General features: G+C 50.6%; 1 protein-coding gene across 2 annotated transcripts; it reads right to left on the bottom strand.

Moving 5' to 3' along the window:
• Positions 1-3,018: 3,018 nt before the first annotated feature.
• Positions 3,019-21,432, bottom strand: PIDD1 (p53-induced death domain protein 1). 2 transcript variants are annotated; one of them, XR_011141293.1, is made up of 17 exons: positions 21,305-21,432; positions 18,817-19,182; positions 16,616-17,029; positions 15,687-15,890; positions 14,762-14,816; positions 14,357-14,558; positions 13,492-13,620; positions 12,998-13,177; positions 12,220-12,367; positions 10,947-11,082; positions 10,162-10,312; positions 8,619-8,742; positions 7,326-7,444; positions 6,784-6,891; positions 5,679-5,884; positions 5,267-5,390; positions 3,019-4,978 (listed from the first exon to the last, which is right to left on the bottom strand). XR_011141293.1 is itself a non-coding variant. In XM_068944727.1 (16 exons), the coding sequence occupies exons 2-16, from the start codon at positions 19,079-19,081 to the stop codon at positions 4,741-4,743; spliced, it is 2,679 nt and encodes an 892-aa protein (XP_068800828.1). In that variant the 5' UTR covers positions 19,082-19,182; positions 21,305-21,432; the 3' UTR covers positions 3,019-4,740. The 2 variants fall into 2 exon arrangements, 1 of the variants encoding a protein (XP_068800828.1); XM_068944727.1 differs by lacking the exon at positions 5,267-5,390.
• Positions 21,433-22,727: the final 1,295 nt, after the last annotated feature.

Consider the following 22,727-nt stretch of genomic DNA (forward strand, 5'->3'; position numbering starts at 1 on the left):
AACCGTCCCCTGCCCGCCCGCCGCCGCGTCGCCATGGCAACGCCGCCCGCCCCGCCGCCATTTTGTGGGCTCGCCGCCCCCCTCCTCCTGGCGCCGCTGCTCGTCCCCGCTCCTCGCCGCCCCCCCCCCATTTCTCTATATTTTTTCCTCCCTTTTTCTGTTTTTTTTTAAATTTATCTGTGTTTTCTTTAGGTTTTCCATTTTATTTTTATTCGGTTTTTATTCCCTCTAATCTTTCGTTTGCTTTGATTTGTTTTTGTTTTCCTCCTTTAACTTTTTTTTTTAATTCGACTCTTCTTTATTTCTTAATCTTTCTTTGATTTTTCCCCCCTTTTATTCCTTTTTAATTTAATTCAATTTATTTTATTTTTTTAATCCATTCAGCCGGTCAGTCGTTTATGTCCTTTTGGCTCCGCCGCGCGTCGTAAGCCCCCGGCTAGCCAAGCCAAGGGCAGGGCCTCGGCCGTCCGGCAGGCGCCCGGCGGTGGTGCGGCTCGGGCAGGGCTGCTAGACCCCCGTCCCTTCCCCGGCCGGTGTAATACCTCAGGGTAAACGGAGCCAAAACGGCTCGGCCATACGCTTCCCCGGCCCCTCGCGCGTCTCCTGGCTCTGCTGTCTCCTGCCGGGAGGAGACCAGAGCTCAGCGGGGTGACTAACGGGCAGGGTGGGCTCACCTCCAGGCGCCCGGCCATCGGGTTTACTTTTAAAAGCAAGAGCAGCGTAACCCTGTCAAGCACGGACGCGATCGGGGAAGGAAAACCGTAGGATACCCATCAGCAGGAAACCTCCTCCACTTGACAGGGTGCCGTTCGTGCTGCCTCGGCCGCGTGTCGCGCTCCGCGGCGCCCTGGCTGCACCATCCCGCCCTCAGCACGACCTACGGGTCACCTCTCCGAAGCCTTCCCCGTGACGGAGCAACCGTGCGGACCTGCTGAATTTTACGGTGGTGGTGTCCGGCCGCAGCCAACGGGGAAGGCGAAAGCAGCCCCCTTTGGCTCGCTGCTGCCTTCGTGTTACCTTCAGGCCCTTTACTGGGAATTATACAGCAGTTCTATTGCTGGGACAGTGCAGAGAGGTTAAAAACCCTTCAGGATATATTCAGGCTTTGACTGTGTCGTTACATAATTAATAAGCTGATTTGAGCTTCGCCTGGGCTTTCATTACTCACTAATTTCTTTTATTAATCTCTAAACCTTGCATGGGCTGGAAGTGCTTCATCTGGATCTATTGGCCCGCTGGCGGTTAGAGGACTGTCCTAGTTAGCAGGAGCTGGAAGTGGAGGGTGGCATGGGCGAAATTCACTGTTCACCTCCCAGGGTCCACTGGGCACTTGGTCCTTCTGCTGGAGGTTTGCACGTTTATGATGTGGGAGAAGATCTAATTGTGAGAGCAGAAGTTACGGTCAAATATAGATTGGAAAAAATATTCCAACCCCTGAACAATTTCTTTATTTTTCAGTTCTTTCTAAGAAGTCTTTCCCGGCTGAAATACGTTTGGGGGAATTTTGGACACATCGGTATTGTGCACAGTGAAAACCACAGTATCTACCAGATCGTCAGTGGGACACCAAGGTGCCAAGTGGGTCCAAGTCTTCATATAGGGCCAGACATCCCAGGCCCCCGTGTTCAGTAGTTGCTGGCACCCGCACCTTTCTGCTTATTTCAGAGCGGGGAGCCAGCGGCAGCCTTGCCTGGACACAACCCAGGATTTCCTTACGACACACACGTGGCTTGGGGAGCCAGTTTGCCGCTTGTGCAACCCCCAGAACGAGCAACATTCGGCTGTCAACAAAAGGAACGAGATCCAGGAAAAGACCGATAGCTGGAAAGGGAAAGGTACTATTCCGATACTTAACGAATTCATAAAAGAAGCCATAGATGAAAACAGGAAGCAAAAGATAAATGCCACATCTCTTTTTTTGCTGGTTCAACCATCTACTGCAACAGTCATCAGGGTTTCCTGGCCATAGCAACACAGACCTACAGGCTTAAGAAGGAGTTACTGCGACTCAAAGAAATTGTTGATAAAGATAACACACCTGGAGATAACATACTGTTCATTGACTTTCATCCAGCTCAAATATTTGCTGCCAAGTCAGCTGAAGAAAAGAGCAGTCGGAGGCTTGCTCTGATTTCCCTCCAGCCTGTCCGTACTCTCAGCTGAGTGCTTTATTCACCGTTACTGCAAGGAGAAAACCAGCTGCCGCTGAGGCCGCCCAGCCCAAGTGTCAGCAGTGAAAGACTGACGATAACAACACTTGTCTGGGGTAATTATTTAATTTCCCTTGCCCCATTTAAGTTATTGCACAAATCCTGAAGAACTATTTTATTGATGATACTGCCTAGCGTTCGGCAGGTGGGTTTCCTATCACCTGGCCTGGTTGTAGCCCATACCTGTAGTAACCTAAATGCCTAAACCTCTCTCTCTCCTAGCCCAATCTATCTACGATCTGGAAGGGCTGTAGCTCCACCAAAGCCTATACGAGTCCAGCCTACCCATGCCTTGCTAGAGCTTATTTCAGCGTTGCCTAACTCGGCTGTTGTTGACCATCGCAAATGGAAAGCTGGCTGCAGCCCAGCCTCATGCAGCTGTAGCCGTGGATGCTACCTTATGCTGCCTGTAGGCTCCCTGAGCTTGGCTTTGCTGGGCCAAAAGCCTCACTAGAGCCGAGTCCAGCTTTGCCGGAGGCCAGGCTGGCCACCCTGCCACCACCTGCATGCTGGCCGTGTGGCTGCCTGTGCCGGCTCTACCTGAGCCTGGTCATACTGCAGTCAAACCCAAGCCCTGACTCCAGGTTTCCTATTTCCACTGCAGCAAAACTGAGCTACAGTCGTACCATTAGCCTAGCTGCGCTCTGTCCTGCCGTTCGTAGCCGGAAGTGCTCAGACACGGGCTCTTTTGCCTGTTTCCGTGCAGAACAGCCAAGCTCATCTGTATTTCTGCTAGCAGGTTTAAAGGCACCAGGCTGTGTCTCACACACCTCAAGGCATTCATGGATTTGCAGACTGTGCAAAGCTGTGAAATAGTTAAGTGCTTATTTTATTCCCAGTGAGAGCAATATGCCCAAATGCATCTCTCCAAAACTGGAGCAAAGAACAAATACATCATTGGTACACATTGAAATGACAGGCAAGTACATATGAGACAGGCTACTAGGGAATACGCTCATTCAGAAGAGGACTGTTGACTTGAACTTGACCTGACACTGCAGGGGCAACACGGCCTAAAAAATCAGATCTGAGTCAGTCCCTAGGCCCAAGGCAACAACTCAAGTCTGCAAGTCCTTGCCCAGGGCTCCAGCACCCACCAAGCACTCTGCAGCCTGACAGTTTGGAATTTCCTTTAAAAAAAGAGGAACAATTTTATGCCTGTTGACAGCACTGTTAGCAGGTCTGAAATACAGCATCAGGGAAATCACTGAAGGAGACATTGCACAAAGCAAGTAAAAAGGGAGAAAAGAACAAAAAAAAAGAAGGGGGAAGAAAGCAAAAGTTTTTCTCAAACCCGCAGTTGCAGGCTGACTTTGGGTGTTGCAACCTCCTATTTTCATACAGACTTCCAGTGTTCAGACTGAAATATTTAAATATTGCTTGGAGGGTGGGATGTGCTGAATCCAAAGCTGTCTTGAAGGGCTTGAATATACATGGATTACAGTAGTCTCCCAAGCAGCTTGCATAAAACTTGCCGCTATCACTAGTGTGCCAGTAGACGAGGCCCAGTATGAGATGGGTGCCATGAAGGGAAGGGCACCTCCGGAGACAGAGACTGGGTAGCTAAAAAGTAATAAGCACTTATAGTCTTGTAAGATGTTCAGATTGCAAAACTGGAAGGTTGACCCAAGTTAGAGTCTGTCCAGAACATCGAGGTGATGGTTTTTTACTTATTTGTAAAATAAAAATGGAACTTGGACAAAGACTATCAGCATGTAGGTCTCATCTAAAAAGCGTGCCAGGTACAGGGGCCTGTGAGATTTTATTTTGTGAGATTTTATTTGTTCCAAAATAGTTTTTGGAGCGCAACCAAAAAAAAAGAACAATTTTGCCAGAAATTCTTTCAATCCTTTTTTCCCCACTAATACTTAGGTGTTGTTTTGGCCTTGAAGAGATTTGGCATAAAATAGAGAAGATTTTCATGGGGAATTTGGAGATTGAAGGGGGAAACATTTTCCACTTCAGTTTTTCCACACAAAAGACTCTGAAGTGCTTGGACATTACAGGACTGTGAGCAATACCTGGAATTAACAGAAATAGCTGAGCAGTCCCCACCACACCATGGGACTTCATAACATGATTGCACCTCCACTTTCCCACTAAGCCCTGGAGCACAAACAGACCCACTGGCAATGCTCACGCCCTGTGTTTCTAGCAGAAGACGGCTTCACAAATAAGTTACATATAAATATATGTGACATGAATATTAATTCATTAAAGGCTACTTCAGCTGCTACTCAACTGACAGCCACTTCAGGCTGTGAACTTCTCCATGTTCCTGAAATCTAAAGCTCAAAGTCAGGAAGTGGAAGTACAGAAAAGGCTCACAGACACACTGTAAACTTTCTGGGATTAGCAGAAGTAACACGTGAGCCTAGCCCTAACAGCGTGTGGTAGTCTGCTCACAAGTGAATCAGTGTTCACCACCTCCGGAGGATAATGGCCCTTGAGCAGGGAGCAGCCCCCAGGCGTTGTCACTCCGGGCACGCAGAGGCACGTCCATAGGAAACTCGGCTGTTTCTGCGAGGTGCTACACCATGGCTATTGCGGAGTCCTCAGTGCTGCTCTCCTGCTCCAAGCCCACACGGCGGATGGACTCCCTGTATTTCTGCCGACCCAGCTCAATGATGGTCTCAATCTCATCAGCAATGTCCTGGCGGCCACTCTCCTTCATGGCTGTGATCAACTTGTCCACACAGTCAGGATCCTCAGAGTTTTGCTGAGCCCACGAGAAAAGCATGTCCAGGATCTGTTTATCAAGGTCCTCTCTGAAGAAAGGCAGAAACACAGAAGTAACCAATACACTCTCCTCACCAACAAGTCCAAAGAGGACTTACCTGAGACCAAACCCACGTTTGGAGCACTGAAGAAGTCATTTAGACACACACAAAGCACTTAGTGGGACTGCCTTTTCCCCACCCAATGCGCTCCAATCTCTCTAGAAAAGTTTTTCCTAACAGAAATTTCAAATTAAACCATTCTGATTTTGAGCATGACTGCAAAGCCCCACAGGAACGGTAGTTTGGTCATTAACAAATCCCATTCTCTTCTACTACCTTGGCTTTCTGGTCAGACTACATGTCCCATGATGTACCACAATCTCTTCTTAAATAAAGATGATGTTCCCAATCAAAGCCCTGGACCATAGCTCATCATGGAAGATGGAGTCCAGCCAGGAATCTAGATCACAGAATAGAACAGGAATGTGATATATGGGAACTACAAAGCTCCTCAGGTTTGTTATTTCCAAATTTTGTTTTTCAAACAGTATGCTTTATTTTTCAACAGCAAGAGAAAACAATCAGTTTCCTATGAAAAGGGTAACATTTTGGGAACTGTCAGTCAACCCGCCTTTCATCCAGTGAAACAATTCCAGTGGAAAAACTTTCAACCAGACAAGCATGGATTTAGATTACTGCACTGCAGTTGTATGCCACGGGTTGCTGTTGAGCACTGTGTCCCCCTTACCTGTTATTGTAGCTGATGCGCTCAATCTGTTGATAGGTCAACCCCAGGTTCAAGCCGATGGTCTGCCAGTCGGCTCCCACACGCCTGGCAATGCTCAGCAGGTTTGCCTGTGTCAGGTAGCCAGTCTCGGCGTTCCCCAGGTTCAGAGGAGGGAAGGAGAAGCCGTTCAGGGGACCGGGATTCTCACCCCAGCGGGGTTTCAATCTCTGTTTCACAGAGAAGAGATGTAACTTGCTAAATAAATTTTCTTTGAAGAGGACAAGTGTTTGGCCATTCAGTCTGCACATTGAAATTTGCTTCCTCATACTGAGGAGGAAGAAAGATTTTAGTTCGGGGCTGAAGAGTCCGGCTGTAAGAAGCAGTGAGCACTGAAACTTGCAATGACTGGCAATGCTCAGTGCCTCTGAAAAATATCAAATTATAGTGCCCACAGTCACAGCTCACACTGAAAAATTTCTTTCCTTTGGAGAGCAAGTTTTAATGAACCATTTCCTCAAAACATTTTTGCCTCAGCAGCAAGGGAACACGTAGTCTAGATTTCTAGTTGAGGCTGCGTGCATCAGAAAGGGAAGGGAGATCAAGGCACATGTTTTGAAGGGAAACGTTCAGCCTACAAAGACATTTGCAGGTTTAAGCTTCTCAGAATCAAGTAGATTACGTAAGATAAAGTCGCTTTTCTCTCTGTAACCCACAGCCTGGCTTTTACAGGACAGTGGCTCACTTTCACCCAACACTTGTATCCAAATGCAACTGAACTACCTCATCCTAGACCTTTCTATTTTCCTGCCAGGATGATCGGGGTGACAGAGAAATGTATGCGCAAAGCAGAAACTTCTCTTAATTATAGCCAGCTTCCAGTTATGTTTCAGTAATCTGTCATCACAACGCTACGCTATACTTCATTTACAGAAAACAAATACCCCTCCTCTACCCACAGAGAGTTCTTAAAAGGAAGAGAAAATGCTTTCCTTTCCTTTGTGCAGGTGGGCAGCAACTTCATTCATTCCACCCATTATCGTGCAGGAGGAGAAAATTAGCCGAGCAGGAAGGGCCAGCTCTTTCCCTCATCTAGATTCATTTTTCTGTAGGAGACACAATAACTCACAGGCAGTTTGATTGGCAGAGTAGCAAGCCAGAGGGAGTCTGGTCCTTTCCTCCTCCTGCTGGCATCTTCAGGGATGCTCTCAGGAACTGCCCCTCGGTAGAAAGAGACCTTTGCAAACAGAGCATGCAGTGAGACTCAAGATGCGAGCACAGTGGTAGGCCTGTTTTTCACTCTGGGAAAGGATGGGTTTGGCATTTCTTGCCTATCCTCGGTCCATAAATATGCCTTTCCTCTCCCCACTCAGGCGTGACTGAGAGGGACACTCAGGTTCTGCCATAGCAGCTAGACTCCCTCCCATTTCTGCTAGTACCCCAAGAGTTAAGGGCAGGAATATAAAGCCAGAGAGAAATTGTGAGGAGTGATCATCCCACATCTCCTCTTCCTGCATATTCAGGGCTCAGTCAGTGAAAGGCAAAGTCAAGAGGGACGGAAAAGAGTCATGCATAGCGCTTAGAGACTATGGTGAGGAGCATCACAAATACAATGATGATGATGAAGGAGGAAGCAAAAAGTCCTTGTGCGGAGCGTCACTGGTAGCTCACCTGGCCTTTTACAGCTTGGCCTTTCCTGTCTACAGGGGACGTCACATAGATTTCTTTCATGTTCTTCAAGTGCGAGTAAAAAATGAACGAGAGACGTCCATCCACACAGTCAGGGCGATCTGTCAGAGAAGCAGCATCAATTCAACTTGTGCAGAAAAGCGTGCACGTTGTTAAGCCTGGGCAACAGCCCATCACCCACTAGCAGCCTCCAGGCTACAATCTACTCCTCCTACTCAGGCCTGAAAGAATTTTAAACCGCCCTTTCTCCCAGGGTGACACAGGAAAGCACGTCCAGCAGATGAAGAAGTAGAATGGCCACAAGGTGGAGATCAAGTTCATGAAGGCAAGGCAAGGCAAAGCAAGGCAAGGCAGGGCCAGTACCAGCTGCGATAGTACTCGGTAATACACAAAAATAGGTCATCTAGCTCTTTACCATTTTCACAGTGTGTGAAGAAAGAGGAATAGAGCTAAAGGGAAAACATAAAAACAGGTAGGGCATTCATATATGTAACGACCTTAAAACTAAGTTAGAGACCAGCCTAAATCTGGGTAAAGGGACAGATTCCGGGCTCATCAACTCTGCTGCAAATCCAGGGCACTTTATTACTCTTGATAGAGTTGCTCTTAATATACACCACTGAAACTGAGCTGTATATTCAGGTTTTGCAGAAGGTGGCTCAGTTTGCAGCTGTAATAGGTTCAAACACACTGGGGCATAAAACACCGTCTTGGGTTTTGGTTCTGCTCCCTCTTTTTCTCTCTTCTAAAAACTCCATTAGGGAAAAGGACTAAAAGGGTTATGAAAAGGGAGAGATAGCATATATAGATGGAATTTGGTAATGGGAATTGTCTGCTCTGGATCATTTCAGAATCTCTTCTCCAGAGAGGTACCTTTACATATGTTTTCCCAGAAATGGACAACATGAATTAGATCCCTGTGGTCATCGCAGTGCAGTGTTTGAGATGCCAGGAAAAGGGTATAACTGGCTGCACAAGCAGATCAGTCGTGAAATAAACACACGTGCATAGAGCCTTTTTCAGGCTACAGCAGCATGAGAGGAAACAAAAGTCTGCAAACAGCACTTTCGTAGAGAAAGCTAGACACACAAGGTGGACAACCAGAGGATGCGGCAGGCTCCGTGTCCACGGGCTGGCTGTTGCAAGTGGCAGGCGAGCAGCATGCTGCAGACGAGGGAGAACGCCACGGAGGAGTACAGTCCCCAGCAGGGACAGGCCTGAGGCTAGGGAAGCAGAAGACGGGTAGGATCAGAAAGGAGCCTAGCACTACCATACCCATATCAATGCTGATGCCTCGCTCAAAAGCGGCGAAGAACTGCTCTCCCTCAAACATCTCCACCATGTCAGATGGTTCAGGTCCTCGGTAGCGGTCCTGCAGCCTCTTCAGCACTGGGTCAACCTGACGAGGGTGACAACACAGGAGCCCCGTGTTTGGTCTGAAACATATAATGTCTGTCCCCAGGCCCATGTTCCTCAAGCTCATAATGTTCCTCTCATTCACTTTCAAAAGGGAACGTTTATTTTCTGTGAAAAGGAAAAACAAATAAACAAACACCCACCTGCTCCTATCTCAGACACATTCACTACAGAGAAAGAAGTGGTGCTCTGAGTCTTTTGGCTTCTCTAGTTCTGTTCTTAAGTAAAAAGCAGAAAAGCTTGTGTGGATTGACAAAGACAGGCCATCCCAAATCTGCCACTAAAAGGTATTATCAGCTTCACTGTCTTTTTAACAGGTCAGTGACCTTCAAAGACAGGGAGTTACTTGCTCCCTTTCATTCCTAGTAGTCTGCAAAACCCATCTGCAGCAACGGCACACAGCTGAGGACACCAGAAGGCTCATTTTGGCATAGCAGCTTGTAGTATCGTAACATCGTGAGCCCTGCGGTCTCAGAGGCACTGCAAGAGTTAGCCCAGAGTCTATCCTGTGGTGTCTATCCTTCTTCATATTTATAGCAGTAAGCCCTATCTCCAATCTCATAACCACCACTGGCAGGAAAACAGCACCCTGATCTCACCATGACTGCTATTGCTGTATCCTCTGGAAACAGAATTTGAGCCCAAGATCCAAGAGGGGAAGATCCCTTATAGACGGTTTTTAGCCACGTGTCATTTCAATGGGGGAAAACAAATAAAGACAAGAGGGAGCAATCAGACCAGAGGATTATGCTGAAACTTAGATATGCAGCCCAGCTCCAGTGGTTTGATGAACGAACCCTCGCCTCACTGAGCAGCACTGCCTGTCAGGGTACACGCTCTCCAAACACAGAACTGCATTTACTTTGTGAACATCTGAAGCAACACTGCTGAGGGCTGATATCCATTCGGCAGAGGGAGTAGAAGAGCTACCTGAGTGCTTCCCATCGCCTTCAGTGCAAAGTCAGACAGGTTAGCTCAAACTGCCCTCCTCGAGAGCATAAGCTAACCTGGCACTGAAGCAGAGTGAGCAGATTGTTTCCACCCATGCTATGAGCGGACAGCAGACAAGTAATGTATTAACATTAGTATCTTTTACTGAAGTTTAAGCCAACACATTTTGCCTCATGTTCACTGCAGGCTACCAGCATACACATGGCCAGCTACTGTGGCCCAGCTGAGCTTAGCAGCCTGGGGTTCACAGGGCACGAAATCACTGCACTGCAGAGAACAAGTTTTCCTTCTCCCAGTGAGCTGGCGTCATAGTACCAACAGCGTGGTGACAACATACCCCAGCTACGACCCTGGGGCAGCGAGCAGGACCATGTGGTGCCCTGCTGCCCTTACATACTGCAAAGAAAGGCCCCAGGAGCTCAGGAGCAGGGCAACGCAGCCCAGACCAGACCTTGTGCTTGGGGACACACTGAAGCAGGACTTGCTCGGGGTCTTTCTTCCTTTGCAGAGCAATGAAGTTCACCTGGTACAAACGCAATCGCTCGTAGACCTTCTTGGCAATGCCTCCAATGTAGGTCTTGGTGGTGTACCACAGCCAGTACCTGGCAGACAGAACAGTTAAGAAGGAAAGATCCTGGAGAAGCCAGGGTCACAACCATGAGATCACCTACTGTTCAGGTCTTCAGTGACCCCCTCTTCACTCCACAGAGGAAAACCCAAAACTGGGTGTTGAGGGAGCCTGTGCTTCTCAAGCAACACTTCAGGCACCATCTTATCCTCTTATCCTGGCTGACAGCATGAGAGGCATGTGCTCAAATTGAGAGCGGGAGAGAAAACTTAAAGTGAGAGAAGCCGAGACCAGAGAGGAAGAGGAGGAGAACTTGGAGCTGAGAGGAGAATGGCCTGGCACCCTCTGGATGAAGGGCTACCGATTCGGCATGGGAAGGCACTGGCTGGAGTGTAATCACTCTGAGGATACCCTACTGGCAAATCTGTCTGGACTTCTCTGCGCTGAAAGGCAAGAGGAAGGGCCAGGAGCACTCTGAGGAGAGCAGAACCACAAGCTTTTCTCCAGTGGAGTTGTGCAACAGGGTAAAGAGAAAGTTTTAAGCTGGGCTTGAACTCCAAAGGAAAAGTGGAATAGGCAGGATTAACGGCACGACTCCTGGCTGAAGGACAGAAAAAGCAAGGTGAAGAAATGTCCCATCTCTTCCTCAAAACTAACTCCCCACTTACCAGGAGAAGTGGGTGACTTCAAATATTGCATAAAGATGGGTGAATTCCAGCACCACCTGACTGGTAATGTCATCCCAGGTTTGGCCCTGCAGGTCCCCATGGAGAAGGTGCAGCCTGGACCGATCCAAGTTTAACCCTAAAGACAACAATCAAGAGATGCTGTACACAGCAGAAGCCTTTAATGTGAGGTGAATATAGGCATCTTCCTTCCGCTCTTGATTCATGACTTTACAAACCCAGCCATGGCTTGGGGTGATTCCCTTTCTTAAAAGTGGCAAATTAAGCGTCACGCCCTTCTCTTCAGCATCCGGGACTGAACTTTGGATAAAGAAGAGCAGCAGTAAAAGGATCAGGCTACCCCAATGCTTCCAGGATACTCTGGAAGAATATGCAGTCTTAAACTGATAGTGTGCTGATCTCCACCAAACCAGATTCACTGTGTGATCCCCATCACCAGTACCTAGGGGTGCTAATGAAGTTCTATCTCTTTCTAAATGTACAGCCCAGAGACTTTTCAGTCTTGATGCACTCCAGCCATACGATTACCAGGTACTCTTACAAAGAAGGCCAAGGCAACACTGAAAAAGATTTTACTTCCTCATGAGAAAGCCAGAAGAGGCCAGAAGAAAATAGGAATCAGTAGATGCAGGGTACTCAACACGCAGGCAGAGGAATCCCTGGCAAGTTATCTACTGAGCTGAGGCAGTTTATAGCATAGTATTTAGAGCAGAAGATGCTTTAGTGTATAATGCTACAGTATTAACTGCAGTGGCTCAGCAGCTGATTCATGAGCACAAAGCAAGAGAGAAGGCAGACCCCTGGAGCCAGCATCTTCCTCCTCTGCTTCAAGCTATCCTGTTCCCAGTCACGAATAAAGCCCTTTTATGATGCATCTCCTCAGCTTGCAGGAGTGCCTCTCCAACCCACCCCCCCAAACCCAGCAGGCTAAATACAAATGTTGGTTGGCAGGGAAACCCATTTGCCAGGGCCATTCTCCTAGCTGCTGCTGCTGCTGGCTTACTGTGACCTGCTTCTCCTCTTCCCCTGCAGGACCAGAAGCTCAGTGCTGGTTTGCTACAAGACCTGAACTACCTCCGCTCCCACCACCCTGTACTAGCAGCCGCCAAGCGGATGTGCCTCACCACAATGCTGTTCCTGCCGGAAGAGCAACAAGCTTTATTTTTAACAGGAAAAGCAAACAAAATGTCCAGCTTGCCACTTGTGGTTTTCCACACATGGAGTTTCTCTTGGACCATTCTGGGAATAAACTGACCTGTGACCCCAAGTGGGAGGGGGAGCTGAATTCTCACTGGTTTGAGAAAATCCACCGGGGAATCCTGGGAGAGGCAGAGCAGGGGACTGGCCCTGCAGCCCACATTGGCCGTGATTTCCTCTACCTCTTCCGCAGAGACCGGCAGCACCTGGATGTGGAACGTAGCACAGTGAGCTGAGCAGTCGGGCACCCAAATCCCCTTGTCACCCGTGCAGACCCCCAACACCCAGCAGGCAAACGCTGTGCTTGGCTCAGGGTGCAGCGGGAAAAGGAAGCCCAGTGGCTGGGCCAAATTCCGCTCTAATAGTGGTGTCAACCTGGCCAGCAGGGCCAGACCAAGGTATTACAACAGCATTTAGCACCGTCTGCCTCCTCTACAGCACAATTAGTTGCAGTGGGGCTGCTCTAGAGTTAGATCCGCGTATGCAGTCCCTCCAAATCTCACTTGCTGACCTGTTCTCACAGGCCTATTATGTTTTGTAATGGAATAAGAGGTAAAAGCTTCTTTACGTCCTGTTCACAGCAGCTGATCTGCCAGAGGGAGTGCTGGCAGAGCTGTGAGGAGAGCCTCTCTCCTGCACGGGGGGCAGCTTGGATCACAGCCCATTTTGCTGGGAGGGAAGCTAAGGCAGAAGGCGATCTGAGATGGGTCAGCCCGTGACGCATCCGTGTCAGACCCAAACTAGCCTAGGGTAGCCAGCTCAGCTTCTGATCTCCTACTCAGCACGGGTCAGCAGTTGCACCAGGGCTCACCATTTATTTTTTCAAGCACATATACCTGCAGTTTGACACTGCGAGTCTCTTCAGTGACTCCAGGAGGGAAGGTCACTTTGATGTTTGGATCCACGCTAGAAAAGAGCAACGTCCCCTCTGTTGGCACTTTGCATTCATTCTCCACAAGCCGAGACACAACTAGAAACCAGGAGAAGTGAAGGACACTACAACAAGCCACATGCTTCTGTAACAGAAGACAAGGAAGAAAAGAAAACATACAGGCATATAACGTAACACAAGAACAGCAGGGAAAAAAGAGGCAGTAAAACCCCAGCAGATCAAAGTGTCCAATACTAGAACAGGGAGGGAGCAGGGTATGCTGTAACTCATCAACTTTAGGAGACATACCTCCACAAGAGAGGGAACCTAGAGCTGAAATCCACTCCATTTTATACCTGCTGGACACAACACTGCTCACAAGATGCTTCAGGAAATGTTTCAGGCAGGCTCACGTTCAGGCAAAACCAAAGAGGGGAACATGTGTCACTACCCGCTTACCTTTGATTTTCTCTTCTGCTCCACTTTTGTTCTCAAATCGCTCCAGCTCTGCCCACTAAAGGTGCGAACTACCACCTCACGCTGGTGAAGGGTTTGAGGGGAGGCATACGGCATCCAGATTTCCACCTCCTGGCAATGGAGTGGGTACAAAAAGGCACTCCCGTAAGACACCAACAGGATAAGGGATAAAAGGATAAAGGATAAAACCAAACAGGGTATCACCAACAGGATAAAGGATAAAACCAAACCTAGCTCTGCTCTGTGGCTTCCTGTGCAGACAAGAAGGGGAGGCAAAGCATGGCCTGTATGCAGGGTGTCAGGGAGGAGATGGGAGCCTGCTCTGTCCTTCAGCCTCGAGTGAGGGGACAGGAGATGTCAGGCGCACAGTGTATTGTAACTGCAGAGAAAGTTCAGCAGTTTGTGGGCAGAAAGAGCAAAGTAACCTTTCCAGTGAGTTGCTGCCAGCCGTGGCAGGGCCAGTGGTGTAAGTACACAGGAGTCTGAATGAAAACCACTCAGACTTTTAGGGAAAGTTGCGAGCCATTCTCTCTGCAAGCTAAGGTCAAATGCAGGAACCGCACCTCCCTTCTGGCAGAGGAGGAGGGCTGTAAGTGAAGAAGTTTGCAGCTCAGCTCAAGCAGAAGCAGTGGGGAAAGGAAAGGGGGCAGGCCAACACCGTGCCCGGGAAGCTGGCTATGTCCTTTCTGTGTCTTTGCAGTGGGGCTTTTTGGACTGCCAATCAGACAGCTACTTAACAACAGCAGAGACGGGTGTAGCTGGCACCCATGGTCCCAAAGGACTCTGCCATGCTGCTGGGCTGTGGCAGAGGCCGATGGCTCAGCGGGTGGCCTGGATGTGCCCTCACCTGCTGGAATTCAACTCCGTGAGGCCGCAGCTCCAGGACCGTGCTCAGCAGGACGTCGTGGTGCCGCAGCTTCACCCACTGGGGGTCTGGTGCAAGGGTGCGGAAGTGAATGCGCTGAGGGTCAGAGGCAGCCCCCGGAGGAAAGTAGAAACGGATGCCACAGGCCAGGACTACTTTGCAGCCTTCAGAGGTCACAGTAAAGCTTCCAGAAGAAATGTATGAATATTTGACACCGGGCAATGACTTCTGCCCTCCAAAAATCAGCACAAGAAATCTCCCACCTTGTGTCTGACTTACCTGCTGAGGCCGTAAATTCTCTACGTACATGTGCAGTATCTACCATGCAATCTTGCCTGGGGCCTTGTAACACTACTATAACATAAGTTCTTAATAACAGAGGCATACCTGTCCTCTCCTGATGCAAGAAACAGTCTTTGTAGCCTTCTGGCACTGGATTCATCTGCAGCAGTAAGAAGGGTTGGGTAGCAGGAGGAGACAGAGGTTATTTAGATCCGGGTAGGCAAGAAAAGCTGAACTTGCATTTCGGTTTTGATTTAATCCTATTCTGAAAGAAGTCACTAAAGAAACCACGCTCACATTCCAGTGAGCTTCAGATCAAGGAGCAAGAAGAGGACAGGAAGAGGCTTAGGGGTCCCCAGATGCATTGGAAATGCTGACTGTCTCCCCCAGGAAAGCTCAGGAGCAGGGGGAGTTAGAGAAGCTCCCCATCCACCTGCCCTGCAGCTCCTGGGACCATGACTGAGTGCCTGGGGCCTCTCCTGGGAGTCAGCGCTCATCCCTGTGAATGCGAGCAGCCGTGGGAAACCCTGCTCAGATTCCTTCTGCTTCAACACCTTCGCCTTAGAGAACGAGCTGCCCTCCTGCAGCTGGGGCAAGGGCAAAGCCAGGGGCAACTGCGCTGCTGGCTCACCTCCTATTGCCCCGTGGTTCTAGCACAAGCTACCACAGCCTCAAGGTCAGGCAGCGAGCCCAAAAACCGGTGCCCACCCCTGCTGAAAAGGCTGGACTCCTTTAAGGGCCCTTTCTGTTTCCTGTGAATCCCATTTTCACCTCTACTTCCCTAAGAGCGGGCCAAGCAAGTCCACTTTCAAGGACCCCTGAGCCCTTCAGAACCAGCCGAGCTCATAAAACCAGAAGCTCCAAAACTCGCACTGTTGTATCCTTACAACCTTATAATTACGCCAGACAAATAAATACTGGTCTAATTCCCTGCTGCTTCTCCTCTCTAACCCAAATCTATTCACACTGTGCTGGGCAGAGTGAGGGAGCAGCTGGGCCGGACCGACACAAGAAGAAGCTGTGCAATTACCAGCCTGTGGGGAGGGCTCGGCTTCTCCTAAGGGGTTGCCGCGGAGGTGCACAAACGGCGAGGTCTGGATCTCGGCGGGGACGGCTCGGAGGCAGTTGTTCTGCAGATCGAGTCTGGACAAGTTGGGCAGGCTGGCGAGTGACGCGGGGACTGTCACCAGGAGATTGCTGTGGAGATGCAGCCGCCGCAGAGACTTCAAATTGGCTGCAGGTTAGAACAAGACGTGACTCCCCATCCGGGTTGTTAATTACATTGCACATCAGCTCCAAACCCCCTCCCTGCTCTCCTCACCACAAACACACGCACACTCCTGCCGTCAAGCACTGGATCTTCATTCCCATTGCGCATGGAAGGAGCATACACCATAAAGGAAAGGCTCAAGCGCTCTACATATCTTTAATTCACAAAATAAAGGGGTCCAGTGAATTAGCTGAGAGACACTGCAGCCTTTTTTGCCTTGTGCTTTACAGCACCCAGCTAGGAGTATGGCTGTGAGATGCTTCCAAAATACAGCAGCATCAGTGACAACCCCTGTGCCCAGAACCATATAGGGCCTAAAAGCCCTATGCAGAAAGCTGGGCAGCAAAGTCAGGGTCTGGCCCCGTGGACCGGTCCACGTCTGACAACCATGATTTCAAGCCCAGATTTCCATCTGACCATTAAGCCCCAGTCCTTCTGCTTCCAGTGCTGGATGCTACCCAAAACCAGATCCTCAGCTTCTGTAAACTGGACTGAAATCTTAGGAGTCCTGCTGATCACAGAGAGCGTGGTCCAGAGATCTCTTAATGCTAAAGAGACTGACTGAACCAAGCATGTTTCTTCCGGATATCCCTTCCGTTCAGGCTCTAGCATAATGGACAGTTCCTGCTAACCACTCCATGGGGAGAGAGACTGAGGGTCATCTTCTTTTCCCCAGGGCAAATATTTACCTAAAGAGTCTGGGATACTCGATAACCGATTCCCAGAGAGATCCAGTTCTGTGCAGTTGCGCAGATTTCCAACCTCATCAGGGAGGTATTCCAAGGCATTTTCCGAGAGATCCAGGTCCTGCAGCGCTGCCAGCTCCCCAATGCTCTGCGGTAAGTCCTTCAGCTGGTTTTTCATAGCAGAGAAGAAAGTCAGCTTGCTCAGACAGCCAAAGTCTTCAGGCAGCACCACCAGGCTGTTGTGGCTCACCAGGAGCACACGGAGGCTGGGGAGGTGGGGGATGCAGCTGGGCAAGGTGGAAAGGCGATTGAAGCTGAGATCCAGGTGAGTGAGACACCTCAGGTTCCCAAAGTCCGGTGGCAAATTTGTCAGAGAACCAGGCTGACACGAGCCAAATTCGTCCCGGGCATGGCCACCTGGGTGCAGAGGGAAGCAGAGGGAGAGGTCGCTGTGCTGAAGGGATACCTCACCAGCCTCACACCAAGCTCCTTTCTGAAGCCGTAGCACAGAAAACGGAGTTACGCATCACTACGAGCAACACTGATTACAAAGTACTTGTGGATATGCGTTTTTTCCGCTCCTTGCCTCAGTTTCCCCATCTGTGAAAGAGGTATAACAGTGAAGACCTGCTATGAAATCAAGAGCTGCCACAGTCAGCTAGGAGAGCTCACCTAAACACACGGGGAGTCAAAGCTCAGAAACAGCCAGGACACTCCATGCCTTACTGCCACTCAGTAGGGTGGTTCACACCCCTCCAAGCCTCCCGCTCTCCTCTTCCACCTCTTACCAACCCCACTGGACAAGAAACAACCTTTCTGGGGGGACCGTGGGGGAGGACTCCTCGCCCTCCAGGCTCTGCCCAGGCTGCCGAAGCACGAACAGCCCCAAGAACTGAGACCTGCAGGACAGGGGAGGGACCCTGGGCAGCCCCCCCACTCCATCCTCGGACGAAGCAGGCACGAGGAAAGCAGTCAAAATATGGCCAAAAAGCAGGTAGCTCAGTAGCAGGCCAGATGACAAGGCAGAGAGGGAGGGGTAGGACCCCCGCCCCAGCTTGCGAAACTCCAGCTGGAGAAGGGTTGCGCCCAGGAAAAAGAAGTTAGGCAACCAAAGGCAGACGCCCACTACGCTCCGTTTCTTCACTGCTTCCTCCTGCCCTTCCAACTGCTGTCCGTTTGTAAAAGCTTACAGCAGAGGGCACCAAAAAATATTTATGCTGCAAAATGGTAAAAAATGTAAATAATCAAACTGTACCTGGAACATAAGAAAATCTCAGTGACCTACTCTATTCCACTTCAGGATGCTTAGGGTGTACGTTCATCTCTCAAAGCAAGTCTCACAACAGGCACTACTGTTATCACGACTTTATTGAAGGGGGAAAAGACAAACAAAATGATTTGCATGAGATTTTATGAGAAATCTGTGGCAGACACAGAAATGAACCTCAGTCTCTCAAGTTTTCAGCTCGAATGCTGAAGCCTGGCCACAAAACCACCCTTTTCTCTCATGCGTTTTTAAATTCTACCTCCCAAAGACCAAATGATTCAGTCTGATACAAAAATCCTATCATTCATATTGAGATCCTCCTACAATAAAGAGACGAGAAAGTCAAAGAACGATATAATATTTATATGTGACAGTTATTACAGCATGCCAAATTACATGCACATCCTGAGTCCTACTTTTTGATAAAATGTTGAACAGCCTCTTCGGGTCGATCTTGAATGCTGCTAAGCTTATCCTTGCTGACATTAAGCAAGGATCGAGTTAGGATTTATTCAGAGCAACCTGCAGCAAAAAGAGCTCATTATGCTTCCAAAAATAAAAGAGGGGCTGAACAGCCACCAAAAAATCTATCACCTGTCAATCCCCCTCTCTATACATAACTGCAAAAAACATTCTCCTTGCAGAGGATGGATAAAGAAAAAGTCGCAGTGTCCATCTAACTAGACTCCACAAACTGGTCCCCAGGCAGCTGCAGAAACAAAGCGGGGAAACGCGAGCGTCAAAGCTGCTTCTTGGTGAAATCCGCATGCAGCTTTGAGCAAGACTAAGAGCCAAAGCTCTAGGAAGGGGCACTGGTACCACCAAAAAAACCCCACACATAAAGGCAGTTTGTCCTGCGGATGTGGAGAGGAGAATAAAAAAAAAATAACTAAAACTGAGCCTAGGAAAGTGGATGGTGACAGGTCCACGAATTTACCTTTCAGCACGAGGGATTTCAGGCTCTTCAGATGAGGGAGGATGCCCAGCATGGCGCCAAGGAGGCGATCGTTGCCGCTGAGCCGGACGAATTCCACCTGGGCCAGGTCTCCCCCGCGCCTCTCAAACAGCTGGAGGAAGCGGCAGCAGCCGTCAGGATAAACATCCAGATTCAGCCTGTTGTCCGCGAGGCAGGGGCCGGTGAGCGCGGGAGCCCCCGAAGTGCCCTCCCCGCGCTCGTCCCCGAGCCCCGGCAGCTCTGCCATCCTCTGCGTCTCGTTCGCGGGGCTGGGACATGCTCTGACTTGCCAGGCAGGGAGGCACCGGCAGCACGGCGAGGCAGCCGGGCCAAGGAGTGAGGACGGCTCTGAAAGGAAGCACAAGCGCACGGTGAAGGCCTCCCGCGCAAGCCCAGAAAGGCTGCAAACAGCTTATAATCAACAGCAACGGGGTATAAGGGATTGCACGTGTGTAACTGAGAGCTTTACGGGCAGAAGGCATGGAGAATGAAGTGCGAGAGACACTGCGGAGGCTTCTCCCTCCTCAGGAAAAACCTCTGCGTTCTCCTAGACTTCAAGGAGTGGAAGAGCTATCCAACATCAGAATAAACAGCAAGAGTAACTTGAAAAGACATAATCACTAATGCCTACGCCTGGCACAGAAGTTTTAACTGGCAGATTTCAAAGTGCCTTAGCAAGATGGTCAGGAGGTTTATCAGCAACTGGGGAAACTGGGCCAGAGAGAGCCGAGCAGAGCCCAGGGTCCTCGCAGGCGGCGTTGGGCCTGGAGCGCAGCCGGTTGTGCAACCGGGCGCCAAGGGGATAAACGTGAGCGCAGCTGGAAGTGGGCAAAGGGCAGTGGAGCAAACGGGGCAGTGACAGGGAGCGGGGCCATCGGAGGGATGTCCGTGGCACAGGAGCACCGCACCGTGCGGTGCGACTCGTGCTCTTACAGGTTTGCCTCCGCAGGGATGCTGGAAGCCAGCAATGAGGACGTGAAGCCACAGCAGACCAGTGACCAGCTATTCCTTTTTTTCGCCCCACGCGGCACCCTTTGTGGACAAGGAGAAGGGTGAAAAGCAGGCATCGTATAGTGTGTGCTAAGGAGGATTTAATGCTCAAGGAGCAGAGGTATGAAATTTGAACAAATTAATTACTCCACTAACTTCTCACTGTGAAGAAGCCTCCATGCACCCAGGACTTTGGAAATCAGCATGTGTGCATGCGACAACTGCCATGGCACATCGATAACATAAAAACGAGCACAAGTACTACCTTTGTTTTTGTACCAACGGTTACACACTTCCAAGTCCCCCATTTCACGTTCTTTCCACTTAACTTCCTTTATCTTTTTTAACTCCTCCTGAGCTTGGCAATGAAAGAAGCTTAGGATGTGAGTTTCATGTTTAAAAACCCTGCCTTGGATGGAATAGCCGAACACAAGTTTGAGTGAGTGATGTAGAACTGTAAAAACTGTTAACAACTTCAACATCCAAGGGCAGTAGAAGCAGTACTCTGAAGAGCACCCCTTTTTACTGTTAAGCTGCAGGACATGGCAGTACCAATGCTTCCCTGCCACAGTCTGGAAGGAGACATCACACACAACACCCTGAAAGAGCAGAAGCCTTGCTGACGCATAAGGAAGGGAAGAAAGGGCAAATGGAAAGTACCACTTTAGGAAAAAGATAAGTATTTCTCATGAAAACGCTGTACACAATACACACACAGACCTCAGCTCTGTCACAGATACGTGTAAGCAAAACGCTGGTGTGATGCCGCTTTGCAGAGCCATTGGTGGTGAAGAGACCAGAGAGCAGCTCTGCCCTGGCCAGGCCGGGGAGGCTCAGGTACCGCACATCGAGCCCCAGGCACCAAGACAGGCACACAGGCAGCAGACGTGTGCGCAGGCACGCACACGGGCAGGCACACGTGTGCACATATGTACGGGCAGGCACACGCGTGCACATGCACAGGCACACACACGTGCACCTGGACACAAACAAGCACATATGTACACACACACATGCACATGCACCCAGGCACATACACACGCACACACACGTACCCAGGCCCCCACTCGGGTACACGCACACACGTGCACAGGCATACAGGCACACACACATGCTCTCAGGCGCACACGTGTGCACATGCACACAGGCGCGCACGTGTGGGTGCATGCACACGTGCACACATACAGGCATGCGCATGCACGTACACGCACATGTGTGCATGCAGACAGGCACACACGCGCATCTACACACACACACACACGTGCACACGCACACGGGTGTACAGCACACATGTGCACTTGCACACAGGCACACCCCCGGGCCGTCCTCACCTGCCCTGCTGCCAGCTCCAGCAGCCCCAGGCCCCCGTCACCCCACACCCACAAGGCACAGCCCCCGGGGACCTCCCAGGCCACACGCACCGGGCCCCACTGAGCACAGCCGCGCTCATCTCACCCCCACCCCTGGCCCCTGGCACAACCTTGGTCCCGAAAGCCTGGCTGCTGCGCTGGGTCGGGCTCGGCTCAGCCGGCCACTTCCTGCAAAGTTTGCAGTGAACTCCGGGCTGCCTGCCGGGGCGGGCCGCGCTGGAGGAGGTGCCGGATGCAGCAGACCAAGGGGCAGGCGGCTCTGGAGAGCTGGGCCAAGGCACTAGGCCCTGCCACCGCACCCCAGCTGGTGTCCACGCTGCTCCCCCGCAGGGGGTGGCTGGGGCCAGATGTGCGCTTAGCCTGGAGGGAAAGAGAGGCGAGGGCAGCTCCTGATAGCGCTCTAATTTGCTGCAAATTCAAGGAGAAAAAACAAGCAGGAACAGAGACCGCAAGCCCTGACGTGTGTGGGACTGGGGGCTGCAGAGCTGGGGGAGGCTCCTGCAGGGGGGCCTTCGCAGGGCTGCGCTGCATCTCATCGCTCTGCACTCTGGGAGCCGCCCTGCCTTCGATTTTTTCATTGCAAGAGATTTAGTTCAGCTTAACACTGTGTCCGGGCAAGACCCCACAGCATGTATTTTGCTCTTTGTTTTGTTAAGAACGTGCAATGTCTGATTTTGCGTTCACAACAGGTGTCCAGTCAGTGACTCCATGCTGTGGCGCGCTGGTCTCGCTGTGCAATGCCACCTGAGAAGTGCGAGGTCCCTGTTTCAGCACTTCTCGCTCAAAGCTGCCTATAAGCTGTGCAGTGCCCCGAGGGAAATTTCTGTCCCTACAGGGAGCAAAAAACTAATTGTGCCCATGGCTGTGCTTTTTAGTTTACCAGACTGCTTTCCTGAAACACTTCCAAAGTTATACAACCGGGAGCCTGGCTGTTTATTGGAGGCACCTGAATTCCCAGGGGTGAGAAGCGGAAAGCGCTGCGTATGGGGTTTCTATACTGTCTGCAGGACAGGAACGGCCAAAGCTTCCTTATAACACTCCACTGCAGTGATGCAGCTTTATTTGGGCCTGTTGGATCCTGGCGCAGTATTCCTAAGAGCCTCCGCGCTCCTTTCTCGTTTTTATTCGTTTCCCTAGCACAGGGGTGAAGGAATCAAATCAAGCGACGAAGGCCATTTTCGCCAGCAGGAATCCAGGCTGGATCAACGCCTAACCTTCCTGGCACGGCTCCTAACTCCAGGAGCGACTTCGGGCTGCGTTTTTTCCCGTCCTCGCGATGCCTTTTTTTGCTGACAGGACGGCGGCCGCAACGGCCAGACTCTGGATTTCACAGGCGGCAGCAGCGCCAATCCAGGCCTAGCGCGGAGCAACGACGGGAGCCCGCGCTAATAACGGAGCTCGAGGGGGAGTAACTGTAACGAAGGGTTAGCCTGAGCCGTGCCGAGAGGAAGCGAGAGGAAGCCGGGACGGCGGCAGCAGCACCTCCACTGCCGCTTCCGCCCTAACGGACATCAAGATGGCGGCCGCCGCCTA

Source organism: Struthio camelus, chromosome 5 (genome assembly GCF_040807025.1).
Source record: "Struthio camelus isolate bStrCam1 chromosome 5, bStrCam1.hap1, whole genome shotgun sequence".
Classification (NCBI taxonomy): Eukaryota; Metazoa; Chordata; class Aves; order Struthioniformes; family Struthionidae; genus Struthio; species Struthio camelus.

Coding starts and splice junctions, on each gene's coding strand:
- PIDD1 (XM_068944727.1), bottom strand. CDS start 19,081: ATGGCAGAGCTGCCGGGGCTCGGGGACGAGCGCGGGGAGGGCACTTCG. Junction 15,891..16,615: donor GAGTATCCCAGACTCTTTAG/GTAAATATTTGC, acceptor TCTAACCTGCAG/CCAATTTGAAGTCTCTGCGG. Junction 13,178..13,491: donor AGCAGAAGAGAAAATCAAAG/GTAAGCGGGTAG, acceptor CTTCTGTTACAG/AAGCATGTGGCTTGTTGTAG.